This window comes from Pan paniscus, chromosome 13 (genome assembly GCF_029289425.2).
Source record: "Pan paniscus chromosome 13, NHGRI_mPanPan1-v2.0_pri, whole genome shotgun sequence".
NCBI lineage: Eukaryota > Metazoa > Chordata > Mammalia > Primates > Hominidae > Pan > Pan paniscus.
This window is the reverse complement of record NC_073262.2, coordinates 47977012-47991259: the sequence shown is the minus strand read 5'-3', so window position 1 is coordinate 47991259 and position 14248 is coordinate 47977012. Positions and strand designations below refer to the sequence as shown.

Sequence of the window (14248 nt, the reverse complement as noted above, 5' to 3'; positions counted from 1 at the left end):
GGGCAGTGGCCCTGTGCAAACCTTGGCTCAGGAAGGAGATTGGGCTCGCTCCACACACCCTGTCGGCGACGTTGCTGGTCAGCACGAGCTCCTGGTGCTGTCCCTCGGCCCCTGCACTGCACCGTCTGCCCCTCAGCCCTTCATTTAGACAAGCTGCTCAATGCCAGGTACCGCCCAGCTCCGAGGACAGTGGGCTGGACACCAGGCCCCAGGCCACGTGCCTCTCTCACGGGCAGCACACGGACAAGAGCTCGGTAGTGTCGGGGAAGCATCTAGGAGGAGCCGCGGGAGGGAGCAGAGTGCCCAGACAGAGAGAGTGTGGCAGGGGAAGCATGGCTGGGGCCTCTGGGGGGCGGCGCTGCCTCTCACTGATACAGGGGACGCATGCAGAGGCAGCCTTGGTGGTCAGTGGAGGAGAATCCCAAACTGCTTGTGCCTCATTGCGTTTGGGATGCCTGGTGGACACCAAGTGGAGGTGGCATGTGGGCAGCTGAGGACAGCGAGAGAGAGGCCTGAAGTGGAGCCCGGAATTGTCCAGACACACGTGCCATTTAGGGCTCTAGGATTCTGTCTGCAAGGGCAGCCATGAGGGCCGGGCACGGAGCCCCAGACGACTCCCCATGGAGAGACAGGGAGAAAGGTGACTCAGTGGAGGGGATTGAGCAGGTGCAGCTGTGGGGGCGGGCAGAACCACAGGAACTCAGGGTCCCGGGTGCCAGAAGGGGGGCGTTTCTGCACCTCAGCAGCTGTGGTGAGGGCTGCTGAGGGGTCAAGAGGAGGTGTGGGTCCCTGGGCAGATGAGGCCAGGGTAGCACACGCGAGGGGCAGCAGGTGTGCTGGGAGAAGCCGGGGAGGAAGGCCCAGCAGTGTTTTTAACCCAGCTCCCCAGCCCAGTCCTTCAGAAAAGACCAGAGAGTGGCGTGGAGAAGCAAGCCCTGGAGAAAGTGTGGGGATGAACAGGGCTCACAGACAGAGGCCGGGCTGCACGGGATCTCAGAGCTAGGGCCAGGGGAGGTGGGAGACAAGGCCACCTGCTATAGGGACAGTGCTTGGGAAGGGAGGATGAGAGACCAAGGGTTCGCAGAAGGTGGGAACTTCTGGAGTACCCATGAGGTTTGTGGCCCTGAATTTAGAGTAAATGTGGGCATCTCCCTCCAGCCACACTGAGCTGCACAGGTACAGGCAGAAGAAGGTGGACAGGTGGGGTCAGTAGACGGGGTGGCCAGAGGGGTGGCAGAGTGTGAGGATTTCTTATGGCTCCCGAGAGGCTGCCAGGAGCTCGCTGAGCGTGGGGCCCTGTAAACTGGGAGCTGGACTATCCGCCCCGGGGTGACCTAGAGGGAAGGCAGCTACATCAGTGCAGGCTGCAGCACTGGGACCCTGCTGCGCCCTCAGCAAGTGGGTAGCACACAGGAGGGGTGGCAGGTGTGCTGGGAAGGGCTGTGGCCCAGTCCTCTCTGGCCCAACACGGCCACCTCACCTGCCGGCATTCTTCACAAAGCCCAGGTCAGCCAGCTCCACATCACACAGCTCGCAGCGGAAGCAGCCCGGGTGCCAGTTGTTGTTCATGGCCTTGATGACGCGGCCAATGATGAACTCACCTGGAAGAAGACAGGTCCCTGCTGGCTGGGGAGCACGTGCCTGTCCCCTCTTCGGACCCTCCCAAGCCTTGTCCACCTAGCACTCCGCCTGCTCTCTGCCTGGCCCATGGGCTCCCTCGTGGGATGGTGATGCCTGTAGGGGGCCTGACGGCTGCTGCTCAGAGAGGCAAGGTGGGGAGTTAGGAAAGAGCTGGGCCAGTTCTGTGTGCCCCCTCGGCCCCCTGCCCCCCGCCACTGCTGCCCACTTCCCAGACAGCCCAGGATGTGTACTGTCACCGGCCTTACCGCAGGATCCACAGCACGGAGCAAACAGCATTTGGAAGTCGTGTTCGCAGTACTTCCGGCCTTCAAACTGCAAAGGGGTCGCAGAGAGAGAACAAGCAAACCACCTATCATCCCCATGAGCAGCCCAGGCCCTTGTTGGGTCAGGACCTGACAGCAGGGGATGAGGCACTGAAGCAGGGGCATGCCAGGCTGAGGCTGGAGCAGTGGGTCCCAGGCCTGGCCAGAGAGGACATTGGCCCTTTTGGGATGGTGGGGTGCAAAGGGAGGTGCCCCCATGGAAGCTGGAGAGGTCGGTGAGGCCACCTGTCAAAGGGCCACTGGTGTCTACTGAGGATCTGGACCCTGTTGGTCCGGAGAACAGGCTGGGGGCGAGGCGGTTTTAAGCCAGGAGGGATGAGATCCAGTTTGAAGTGTAGTGTCACTTGGTCCTATTTCCTATACCTTGTCTGTGGGAGTATCCAGCTCTCTCAGAGGCCATGAAGACCCGGGTACAGGAGACAGAAGAAAGGGAACGCAGGAAGGGCCTGGGCACGGGGAAGTGGGAAGAGCGCAGGGCTGCGGCCAGCAGGAGCCAGTGTGCACACCCTCCAGGCGGCAGCTGCCAGCGAGGGCCCCTGTGCTGGCCACAAGCGGGGCCAAAGCCTGCCTCTGCTTTCCTCTAACAATTGTATTTTCTGTTTTTTAATTGGTTTTTCCCTGTTCTCTAAAATGAGTGTCTTATTAGACTAAACTGGATATAGCCCTACCCAGTGACCTGTAGAGTCAGGAAGGGCTTAAACTCTTTCAGCAATGAAAATCTTCTGGGCACCTACTGTGTGTGAGAGAGAGAGGCTTTGTTCTGGGCATATGGCCACCCCTCCTAGAGCTTTGCCCACCCCTCCCGCTGCCTCTACACTTAGACAGCATTTCTCAGGAGGCTGAAGGCACCGTGAGGAACAGCGGCTCTTGCTCTGCCAGGCGGACCACAGGCCCCACATCCATCCACCAGCCAGTCCCATCAGCTCTACCTTGAAACAGAGCCAGCATCTGACCCCTGGCCACCACCGCCACCACAAGCACAAGTGATGTTCTGGTAAATGCTCAACAGCCAGCTCTCTGGGGCGCAGAGGCAGGCCCTGCTGTGGGGCGTTTGCCAGTGTCCATGGTGTGAATATTCCCGTCATGGCCAACTCCTGGCTGCCAACATGACATCGATGCGGACTTGAGGGGAGATGTGCAGTGGCCACACCAGCACAATGGACAGAAATAACCCCATCAGCATAGACAATAGTAAAGTGGAACAAAATAATTAGCAAGTGGTATGCTTTGAGTATTTGTTACCTTTGTTTTTAATAAAATTGTATCCCATTGTACGTTGATATAATTTTTAAACAATAACTCTGTTGCCCAACTAGCTCCCAAGATTGTTGATGATTTAACGACTGCTCCTGTGAGCTGGTGGGGGCCCCTTCACTTTCATCTGGGTGATTGCACTAATTCAGCTCCTGGTCCCCCCGGCCTCCTGGCCCAGCCTCTGTTCCTGCCCCGCCTTACATTCTCTCCTCAGCACAGTGGCCACAAGCCTCCTTTTTTTTTTTTCTTTTCTTTTTTTTTTTTTGGATGGAGTCTTGCTCTGTCCCGCAGGCTGGAGCACAATGGCGCGATCTCGGCTCACTGCAACCTCTGCCTCCCAGGTTCAAGTGATTCTCCTGCCTCAGCCTCCCGAGTAGCTGGGATTACAGGCACCTGCCACCACCCCAGGCTCATTTTTTGTATTTTTAGTACAGACAGGGTTTCACCATGTTGGCCAGGCTGATCTTGAACTCCTGACCTCAAGTGATCCATCTGCCTCCGCCTCCCAAAGTGCTGGGATTACAGGCATGAGCCACCGTGCCCGGCCAGGTCACCTTTTCAAATGTCAGCAGACAGTGTGACTCCTCTGCTCCACACCCCGAGGTGGCTCCTGCCTCTCGCAGAGGGGAAGCCTACGGCTCTGTAGAGGCCCATGGGGCCAAGCGAGATCCACCTCCCTGTCCTCAGCTCCTGGCCCTCTCCCTCTCATGCCCTCGGCTTCCATCACACCAGCCTCCCTACTGCTCTCCATACACCCCATGTTCTCCCACCACAGGGTCTGTGCATATGCGGTGCCCTCTGCCCAGTATGGCTCCCTCCCCTCAGGTGTGCCCAAACCTCACCTTCCCTGAGCACCACCCCACCCCACCCCGGGAACCCTGACCCCCAGGGCATCAGCACCAGCTCGTGGGCTGTGCGGTTGCTGTGCTCACTGTCTGGTCCCCAGGGAGGGCAAGCACCACCAGGGCAGGCTCTTCCTGCCCCCAGTGCCTGCCCAGCATCTGCACAGAGGAGGCTGGTGAAAGATGGCTCTCTGTTAGCACCCAGGGCACCTGGGGTGCTGTTCACATCTCACAGGTGAAGGATGGGCCCGTGCAGGAGCTCAAGCCTGGTTCTGGGCTGGCTCCAGACCTGGCCCTGTCACCAGTGGGGACCACCGCATGAAGCCCGGCCCACCCGCTCATAGAGGGCAGACTCCAAGCTGGGTCTGAGAAAGCCCTCAGTAGTGTCCTCACCTCATAGAAGAGCCCCTCGGGGAAGGGCCGGAAGCACTGGGCACACACGAAGCAGTGCTCATGATACAGCTCCCCATTGCTGTTGACAATGCGCTCGGCGGGGGAGAAGCGGGCCTGGCAGCGCTGGCACACGGCGTTGGCCAAGGCGTCCGACATATTGCTGGGGGCGGGAGACAGGAGGGGTGAGTCAGAGCTGGTCGGGGTGCAGATGGGGCACACGCGGGGGCCTGCGCCCAACAGACACACCTCGTATTAAAAAGTGAAGACGCTCTACGGGATCAGGAAAATCGCTCTAACCCAGGGTCCAGGCTGCTCAGTGCTTGTAGTGCCCACTCCTTGGGGTGTCAGGGGCCCAGTCAAGTCCCACTTGGGCCCCTATTACCCCTTCTTCAGGGACCAGAGAGTCTCGCACACAGAACACCACCCAGCACAGGTGAGCAGCTCTGTATTCACACTCTTATTTAATCCCCAAGGCAATAGTGCAGCTACTATTATTATGGCCTCTTCCAGAAAAGGGACCTAAGCCTCAGAGAGGTTGAGTAACTTGCCCAAGCTCACACAGCAGAGCGGGGTCCACACTTGAACCCAGACTGCTCAGTCTTCCATGGTTCCATCCTCTGCACCATGAGTTAGTTTCAAACTGACTGCCTCCAATAAACACATAACCACCCAAACACAGAGCAGGCAAGAGGGTAGCCGGGTGCGTGTGCAGAGTGGCTCAAGCCTGTCATCCAGAGCACTGTGGGAGGCCAAGGTGGGCGGATCCCTTGAGCCCAGGAGTTCGAGACCAGCCTGGGCAATATGGCAAGAACCCATCTCTAATAAAAATACAAAAAAACAAAAAAATCAGCCAGGTGTGGTGGTGCAAGCCTGTAGTCCCAGCTACTCTGGAGGCTGAAGTGGGAGGATGGCTTGAGCCTGGGAGGCCGAGGCTGCAGTGAGCTGTGTCCATGCCACTGCACTCCAGCCTGGGCAACAGAGCGAGACCCTGTCTCAAAATAAAAAATAAATAAAAAAGACAAGAGTACGAATCTTTGAGACGAGACGGGAGTGTGGTGAGGGGAGCAAATCTCATCCATACTGGGCACCGCCTGTCCCCAGAGTCAGTGGTGGGTTTCCTTCTGGGAGGGGTGAAATACGAACGAAAAGCCCACAGTGAGCCAGGCCCGCAATCAGTCCAGCCCCAGGGCCCTTGGGCACAGCCAGGAGGGGCCTTTTAGACTCAAAAACAGGGTCAGGATATAGTCCTAAACACCCCAACTGCCTCTACGACCTTCAAAGAACCGGATACCCCACACCTTTTGCTAGGAAGGGAGAACATGGGTTCTGTCTCAAGTGTCAACTCCAGTGGATTCCTGGAAGGCTGGGCAGAGAGGGATCATCAGGCTCGCTGGGGAGTGACGCAACCAGCTGGTAACGTCTGCCTGGTTGCAGCCAGGTGGTGGCAGGACTCGAGTGCAGTGCCTTTGGGAATACCTCTCCGCCTGCTCTGCCTCCCAGGATGAATCCCACCCAGCAGTCACTGCCGCGACATCATGAGGGAAATGCTTGGTGAGTGAGGCTCCTGTCGGGCTGTTCTGCTGCCTGCAATCTGGGCAGGGCCAGTCTGAAGATTGTCAATCACAGAGAAGAGGGGCCTTAGGATGAGTCCAGGGGTGGACGACAAGGCTGCGCTTAGGGTCTGGGCATGGGCTGTGGGCGGAGGGTCTCACAGGAGGCTGCTGCGAAATGGAGATGGACTGGAAACTTGAAAGGGGCACCCAGGCTGTCCTTTCTTCTCTGCTTAGGAACCCATGTGGCAGAGGCTGTCTGGAAGGCCATTCAACCAGGCTTGCTGGGCTTCTGTCCACCTTGGCCTGCCCTCTGGGGTGCTTAGGAGACCAAAGCCACCATGTGAGCCCACATTTAGGCCAGAGGGGCAAGGAAGCAGAGATGGTGGCAACAGGAGTTGGGAAGAAACCAAGAAGAAAGGAGGCCTCGGCACCCAGCAGCTGGTCCTCAGTCCTCCCAGCTCCCTGCTGGTCTCCACGGGGCGAGCCAGGCAGGCCACCAGGGTGGAGACTGGCCGCCCCAAGCCACCCTCGAGGGCTGGGCAGGGCTTCACTAGGACAGGCTTGGTTTCCTTCCGGGAGAACACTGTGAACCTCCTCTTCTGAAACACACACCCAAGGTGGCAGGGAGGACGTTCCAGTGCCTGCCCATGAGCGAGACCTTGGGAGTCTTAAGAGAAGTCGGAAATCAACAGGAAATCCCATGGCTCTGGGCCTGGAATTCCTCACTCCAAGGACCCAGAAAACGAAGCCAAATTAAGGACTTCCAACCAGCCCCAGCCTTTCAGATTCCGCCTTAGAGCCAGACCTCTAGACCCCAGTGAGTGAGCACACATCCCTCGCACCCCCTTCCAGGCTCCTGTTCTCTGCCTCCAGGAACTGCTGTTTAGGGCCTGCACCCACACGCCTGCCCCCTCTGGCTTCCAGGTGTGCTGACCCTACTCCCACGGGCCAGGTGCTGCTGGGACCCGTGACTTTCCTTGTGGTTATGGGCACTCCTGCCCCGCTAACCCAACTGCTTCACCACCCTTCCTCCCTCGCCCTTTCATAAACAGACCCTCAATTAGCACTCCCCAGTTACCTTGCTTCCCACTGAAAGGGGAAGCTGGCTGGGCTTCTGGTTGGGGTGGGGACTTGGAGAACTTTTCTGTCTAGCTAAAGGATTGTAATGCACCAATCAGTGCTCTGTGTCTAGCTAAAGGTTTGTAAACACACCAATCAGCACTTGGTAAAAACTGACCAATCAGCACTCTATAAAATAGACCAATCAGCACTCTGTAAAATGGACCAATCAGCTCTCTGTAAAATGGACCAATCAGCAGGATGTGGGAGGGGCCAAATAAGGGAATAAAACCAGGCCACTCGGGCACACAGCAGCAACCAGTTGGGATTGCTTTGCTTGGTGTGGAAGGTTTGTTGTTTTGCTCTTTGTAGTAGCTATTTGCTGCTGCTGGTTTTTTGGGTCTGCGGTACCTTTATGAGCTGTAATGTTCACAGCGAAGGTGTGCAGCTTCAATCCTGAAACCAGCAAGACCATGAACCAACCGGGAGGAATCGTTTTGAGGAACAGATAATTCCGGATGTGCCACCTTTAAGAACTGTAACACTCTCTGGCAGGGTCTGATCCTTCACTTCTGAAGTCAGGAAGGCCACAACCCCACTGGAAGGAAGAAACTCTGGACATATGTGAACGTCTGAAGGACCAAACTCCAGACATACAGTCTTGAAGAACTGTAACACTCACCGTGAAGGTCCATGGCTTTATTGTTGAAGTCAGCGAGACCAAGAACCCACCAAAAGGAGCCAATGCTGGACACACCACCAGGGCCGTGACAGCAGCCTGGCCCCACACACACTCCTCTACCTTGCAGCTCGTCTTCTAGTTAGACCTGATAGCCAGTCCGTAACCAGTACCCCGGCTGGTCTCTGAACGCATCCAGTGAGATCATTGCTGCCTGTGGCCGACAGTATCGCACAAAGCATAGCCTGCGGGGGGGCGGTGGCGGATGTGGGGGTGGCCACCTCCTTGTTGTGCCCAGGGGCTGCCCCAGCCCAAGTCACAGGCAAGAGAGTCCCTAACAGCAGCTCTGTGAGGGAGCATTCCACTCGAAGGGCAAAGATGTGACAGACAGAAGCATGCAGAGACAACGGAGACTCAGCACCATGAGAGAACACGCTTGCTGGCTCCTGCAGGGGAGGAAGAGAGGCAATGTGACACAGAGAGGCTGGCAGAGGCCTGGACCCAGCCGCTCAGCTCTACACCTGATATCCCCAGCCACCAGCCTGGGACCTGGAGAGAGGTGCTCGCTTTTGTAGGCATCACGTTCTCTTCTGTAAAGAGGTGCACCAGAGAAACAGCCACATCGAGGAGCCGAAGTGAATGAATGGCACCCACGTGTCCAGCACAGAGCGCCAGGCCAGGCAGGGCAAAGCGCTGGATAAAGAGAACTGTTGTTTTCCAGCAACTCTGGGAGCCTTCCAGAGTCCCTCTGCATGGCTCAGCCCAGGGGAAGGCCTGTAGGCTGCCTGCGGTCCCTGCGAGAGGTCAAAGGGTCAGAGTCGTGGACATTCCATGTCCTCCTTTGCACATTCCTTCAAGATAGAGAACACAGAGTCTGCCCAGTTATCCCCCAGGAGTCACCACTACCCACCCCCAGCTGGACTAGGTAGAACATACTGCCCAGGGCGCACCCAGCCTGGAAGCCAAACCCCAGAGGTGGGGGAGAGCACACCATCTCATGCCCTCCTTCAGCCCTCTCCAGCACCCCAGAATGCTCTCAGTCTTGACAGCCAATACAAGCCAATTTGTTGCAAGATGTCCCTGAGTCTGGGGTGGGATCAGAGGAGCCTGCTCTGTTCCAGGCCTTTGTATAAGGGGAGGAGGCTGGTTCCAGATAAGGAGGTTGAAGCACAGAGAGGGTCAGTAACCTGCTGAGGGTCACACAGGATTGGACTCATGTTCCTCCCATCTCCTCTTGGCATCCCCCATTCCGGATTCTGTTTGTTCAACAACCCCAGACCTTCCTCCATCCCAGCCTCCCCGATATCTGAGTCTAGGAAGAGTGTGTAAGGATCTGGGAAGAGTCGGGGGCCAGCCACAAGGAGTCTGGTCACACCCAAGATGAGCCAGTGTTGCTGAGGCCACGTCAGCCTGAGCAGCAGTCAGGCCAAGGGTGTGTCCCCTATAGCCAGGCACACCAGGCTGCAACCCTGGCCCGGACGCCCCCCGTCTGTGTGACCTGCAGCACAGGACTCTGAACCTCAACTTCCTCATTTATAAAATGGGCCAGGAATAGCTACCTCCAGGGACTGTTGGGAGGGTTCAGTGAGGCCATTCCTGCAAGCACAGCCCATGCTTCTGTCCTTCTTCCAACGAAGTCCTCACTGAGCACGAGCACCCGCACTAATAGGCACTATTTCAGATGCAGAGGGTTTCGGGGAGGGACCCTACTGCAGCACAGCCCAGGGAGCAGCTTCAGTCCCTCAGCACTGCCTGGGCCTCTTCCCCGCCCCGCCCCGCCTCCATGAAGCCAGCCAGAGGCCAGTGTCAGGTCACCTGGCTACACGAGGTCAATAAAAATGTACACAAAGCCAGCCCACCATGGGGACGCTAGAAAATTTAACATGCTGCCTGTTCTCACTCCTAGGTGGGAATTGAACATTGAGAACACATGGACACAGGAAGGGGAACATCACACACCAGAGACTGTTGTGGGGTGGGGGATGTGGGGAAGGATAGCATTAGGAGATATACCTAATGTTAAATGACGAGTTAATGGGTGCAGCACACCAACATGGCACATGTATACATATGGAACAACCCTGCACGTTGTGCACATGTACCCTAAAACTTAAAGTATAATAATAAAATAAAAAATTAACATGCTGCTTTGGGCTGCTATACACAAGATGCATTGACACCATCAGAAACAGACTCCAAATCAGTATGAAACCTGTCTGAAATTAGAGCTTTTTTGAAGCCCTTGCCATATCTCTCTGCTCTTGCGGCTTTACTTTTAAGCAGGTACACCTGAAACATGTTACACTAACAACAAAGAACTGACAGAGGACATGAACCAGAAGTTCGAAGAAAAACAGTGTGAATAGTCACATGCGCATGCATGCTCAGGGCTGCCCCAGGCCTGTCATCATCGTGCCTGTCCTGCCTGCATCTCAGCTGTGGTATCAGTACTGTGAAAATCACTCCAGAACAGCCTTGGGGCCATCAGTGCCCTGGCCACTCGCAGCCTGGTACCACAGTTACGCCACAAGCATCCAGGGCTGTCCAGAGGTTGACCAGGGAGGGTGCCTGCTCCAGCTCTGCCACAGTCAGGTGAGTGACTTGGCCTCCTGAGTCTGGGGGTCCCCACCTGAACAGCAGGCTGCACCAGACCTGCCGTGCCAGAAGCGGGAGCCCAGCATGCAGCAGGGACTCCACAGATGGCCGTGCTGCCGGCCTGCAGTTCCCGCCCTCCACTCGGTGTCCTCCTTCCTCTTCTGTTCTCAGCAGAAGATATCTTTGATGGCTCAGTCCTCTAACTGCCGCTCTGGGAGCCCTCCCTGACCACACACAAGGAGCTGAGAGTGGGCTGTGCTTGCCCTGGGTGGCATTGGCCTTCCTCTGCTCCTGGGTCCTCCAGGCCCTCCCCTACCTCTGCGACTTATGTTTCTGGCTCCCTCTCTGGCCCCCCCAGCCCTTCTGCCCAGCCTTGGCCTCCTCCCCAGGGTCCCTATCTGTCACTTTGATGCCAAGGACCCCAAGGTCACAGCCCTATTGCTCTCTCTTCCCCGCTGGCCCCTCGGCACTGCAAAGGCAACATGTCCAGGAGCTCGTCCTCATGCCCCTGACCCCAAGCGTGAGGGGAGGTGGCTCCACCACCATAACCGTGCCCCTCCCAACCTCCCCATCCAGAGCCAACTCATTCTCTGAGATGCCCTGAGGACCATCCTGAACCCCACTGCTGGAGTCAGTCTAACCTGGGTTCAAATCACAGCGTAGCCATGTTTGGGGTGGGTGAGTCCAGCAGGTGCCTGCTCCGCTCAGAACCTGTCTGCTCATCTATGAAGTGCAGCATGATCACCCCCATCTGAAAGCAGTGCTGGGGGCTACACAGGCTCCCTCGTCTCTAACATAGGTCCCTGGGCGCACCCTGCCAGGAGAGCTGATCACAGGTGACATCCAACCCTGTTAGATAAAGTCGCACGCGCCCACCCTGTCGCCAACCCAGGGCCCATCCGACGCCGGGGCAGAGAGCCCACGGCGTCGGAGGGCCCCGGCCGGGTTTCCGAGGGAAGGCCTGCCCTGCCGCCGCGGGTTTCCGGCCATTGTCCCCGCCACCCGCCCCGCCCCTGGCCACCTACCCCGTGGCGGGCGGCGGGCTCTGCCGGTGCTGGCGCCGCCGGTACAGCCCCGACGCGGCCAGCGCACCCAGCCGGGCTGCCATGGCGCGGGGCAGCCGCCTTGAGGTCGCGGGCGCGGGCCGCCTGGTGCAGGGGCTATGGGACCACCTCGGAGGGGAGGCGCGGCCGCCTGGGGCCAGACACCAAGACGGGACGGGCGTGTGGGCGCCTCCCCCGCGCTGGTCGCGAGCTCACGTTACGCGCTGGGATCTCCAAAGGGCAGCAGAGTCAACTCCAAATAGAAAGGATATTGTTCGCGCCGCGGGGGCAGCTCCTGAAAGCTGAGGCTGGTGGGGGTTGGGTCCTGCTGGGAGGGGACTGGTCTGGGAAGGCCCCAGACAGCACTGAGGTGAGGTCCACAGTGGCAGCAGGACACCCAGGAGGTCTCCGGCTGCCACCTGCCAGGAGGAAAGCCTGTGCCCGTGGACACACTGAGGAGGGCAGAGTCAGCTGAGGAAGACAGGGAGGACCTGGCGCCTTTAGGATCCCTGCCAACAGTTAGGAAACCGAGGACCGGAGCCACACAGGCCCACATTCTGCTTTGCTCCCTTCTCTGAGAGCCTCTGCCACAAACATCACCGTGGGGCACCCAGACCAGGGCAGAGCCGATCCTCTGGATCTGGCCAACAAATGGTCAGGCACCCCAAAAGAGGTCCATATTTTAGAGAAAAGGCAATCCTCCAGCTTCCAGGGGAGCAGACGCAGAGGGACCTGGTGGAAACCACCAGGAAGGCACCATGTCCCCCGCATTTTTACCCAGAGAGACTGGCAAAGTTACTTGTGATTCATAAACACCCGCGGTAGGCATCCAAACTGTGACCAAGGTGAGCCTGGTCAGCAATACAATAAAGATCCAGAGCACTCATGGAAATCTTTAGCATTGATTCCATTTCCCTGAAAGACCTTTCTAGAAAGGTCAGAAAACTTGAGCAGTATCTTCTTCTGCCTTCTGAAAGCAAGAGCTGGCAGCCGTCACTAAAGACAGCAGGGCACTGATCCTCCCAAACTAGGGTGGGAGAAAGCCTTGGAGGGGTTCACTGGCACTCAGATACCAGGCCCACACGCCACCGAGGAACACACTCACCCAGCAAGTCCCAACAGGAGGAGGTACTCATTAAGCACCCTGGCAGTCAAGTGACGACAAGCATTGGGTACAATATAATTTGTAAATATAGTCCAATTCCAAAGTTGCCCAACACTGATCAGTTCAACAAATAGTTTTTAAAGGTGGCCCCAGGGGCTAAAGGGCATGGAGAAGCTAAGCCCAGAGGAGCCAAAATGAATAGGGAATACTGCTGACTCTCTGATGTAGGTAGCCGAATGCTTAAGAAAACTTACACAGAAAATGTTCTTACAACAGCTACAAGTCAATGCCATAGGGCCTAGGCCCTCTCACCACTCCCGACTCAGCCCATCTGTGTGGAAATCCTCAACACTAGAATCCAGGATTCTCATGCAGACCCGCAGTTTTCCGTAAGGAGGAAACATTTATTTAGGGCTCCAAGGGTCACATACAGCACTGGAAAGGAGGCTACAGCCACAAGTGTTTTGCACAACATAATTTGTAAATGAAGTTCACGCACAAGTTTACCAAGTACTAATCAATTCAACAAATATTTACTATAAAAGCGGACATGGAAGGCTAGAAATTGAGAGAGGCTTAGAGTCTGATTGAGCCCAAATCCCAAATCTCTGCACAACCTTACCACCCATTCTGCAGCCTGTCCTGCTGCAGGGATGGGATTGGGAGCCACAGATACTGTAAACTGAATCTAGAACTCTATACAAAGTATTATACACCATGACCAAATGGGATTTGGGTCAGTGCTCTGGCTCTAGATATTTGCAAAAACACCGAGAGTGATGTCAGCAAAAAGCGGTGGAGTAAGGACCTCCAGAAGTTCATTCCTCCATAAAAGCAATGAAAAACCTAGCAAAAATTATCAGAATCTACTCTTTCAGAACTCTGCAAATCCACCAAAGGTTTTCAGTAACCCTAGGAACATTTGGTCAAGAAAAACAGATGAATCTTGGTAAACAAACAAACAAACACAAACCAGTGAGGTTTGTGTTGTTTTAACTTATCCTAGTCCCTTATTCCTGCTCCCTAACTCCATGGCTGCCTTGAAAAATAATAGCTCGTGGTCCCAGTAAGGAGGTAGCAGAATGGAATATTATGAACAACTGTATGCCAATAAATGAAATAACCTACCTGAAATGGAGAGATTCCTAGAAGGACACTACCAAAACGAACTCAAGAAGAAATAGACAATCCAAATGTATCAGTCTAAATTCTCATACTGCTATTAAGAACTGCATGAGACTCGGTAAATTATAAAGGAAAGAGGTTTAATCGACTCACAGTTTAACAGGGCTGGGGAGGACTCAGGAAACTTATAGTCGTGGCAGAAGGCAAAGGGGAATCAAGGCACCTTCTTCACAAGGTGGCAGGAAGAAATACCAAGCAAAGGGGGATGAGCCCCTTATAAAACCAGCAGATCTTGTGAGAACTCACTATCACAAGAACAGCATGGGGGGAAACACTCCCATGATTGAATGACCTCCACCTGGTCTCTCCCTTGACACGTGGGGATTATAGGGATTACAATTCAAGATAAGATTTAGGTGGGGACACAAAGCCTACCCAAATCACTGAGTAAGGCCAGTAACATGTAAAGAGACTGAGACAGTAACCAACAAACTTGCCACAAAGTAAAGCCAGAGCTACATGGCTTAACTGATGAATTATATCAAAGGTTTAACTAGAATTAACACCAAACCTACAAACAAACATATAAAACACCAGTGTGGTGGCACATGCCTATAATCCCAGCTACTCAGGAGG

At 55.8% G+C, this 14248-nt stretch overlaps 1 protein-coding gene across 8 annotated transcripts in view; it reads right to left on the bottom strand.

Moving 5' to 3' along the window:
* LIMS2 (LIM zinc finger domain containing 2) overlaps nt 1-14248 on the bottom strand; it is a 43392-nt gene that overhangs the window by 14585 nt on the left and 14559 nt on the right. For 3 of the 8 annotated variants that reach the window (XM_034954220.4, XM_063595192.1, XM_063595190.1), the window contains 3 exons: nt 4454-4613; nt 1887-1953; nt 1481-1601 (listed from right to left, as the gene is read on the bottom strand). The exons of 1 other annotated variant lie outside the window; for it this stretch is intronic. In XM_034954220.4, the coding sequence (XP_034810111.1) occupies nt 1481-1601; nt 1887-1953; nt 4454-4613 (348 nt within the window). Of the gene's footprint in view, nt 1-1480; nt 1750-1886; nt 1954-4453; nt 4614-11364; nt 13656-14248 lie in introns of those variants that run through there. 4 more of the 8 variants (XM_034954226.4, XM_034954222.4, XM_008953606.5 and 1 more) reach the window with 3 other exon arrangements.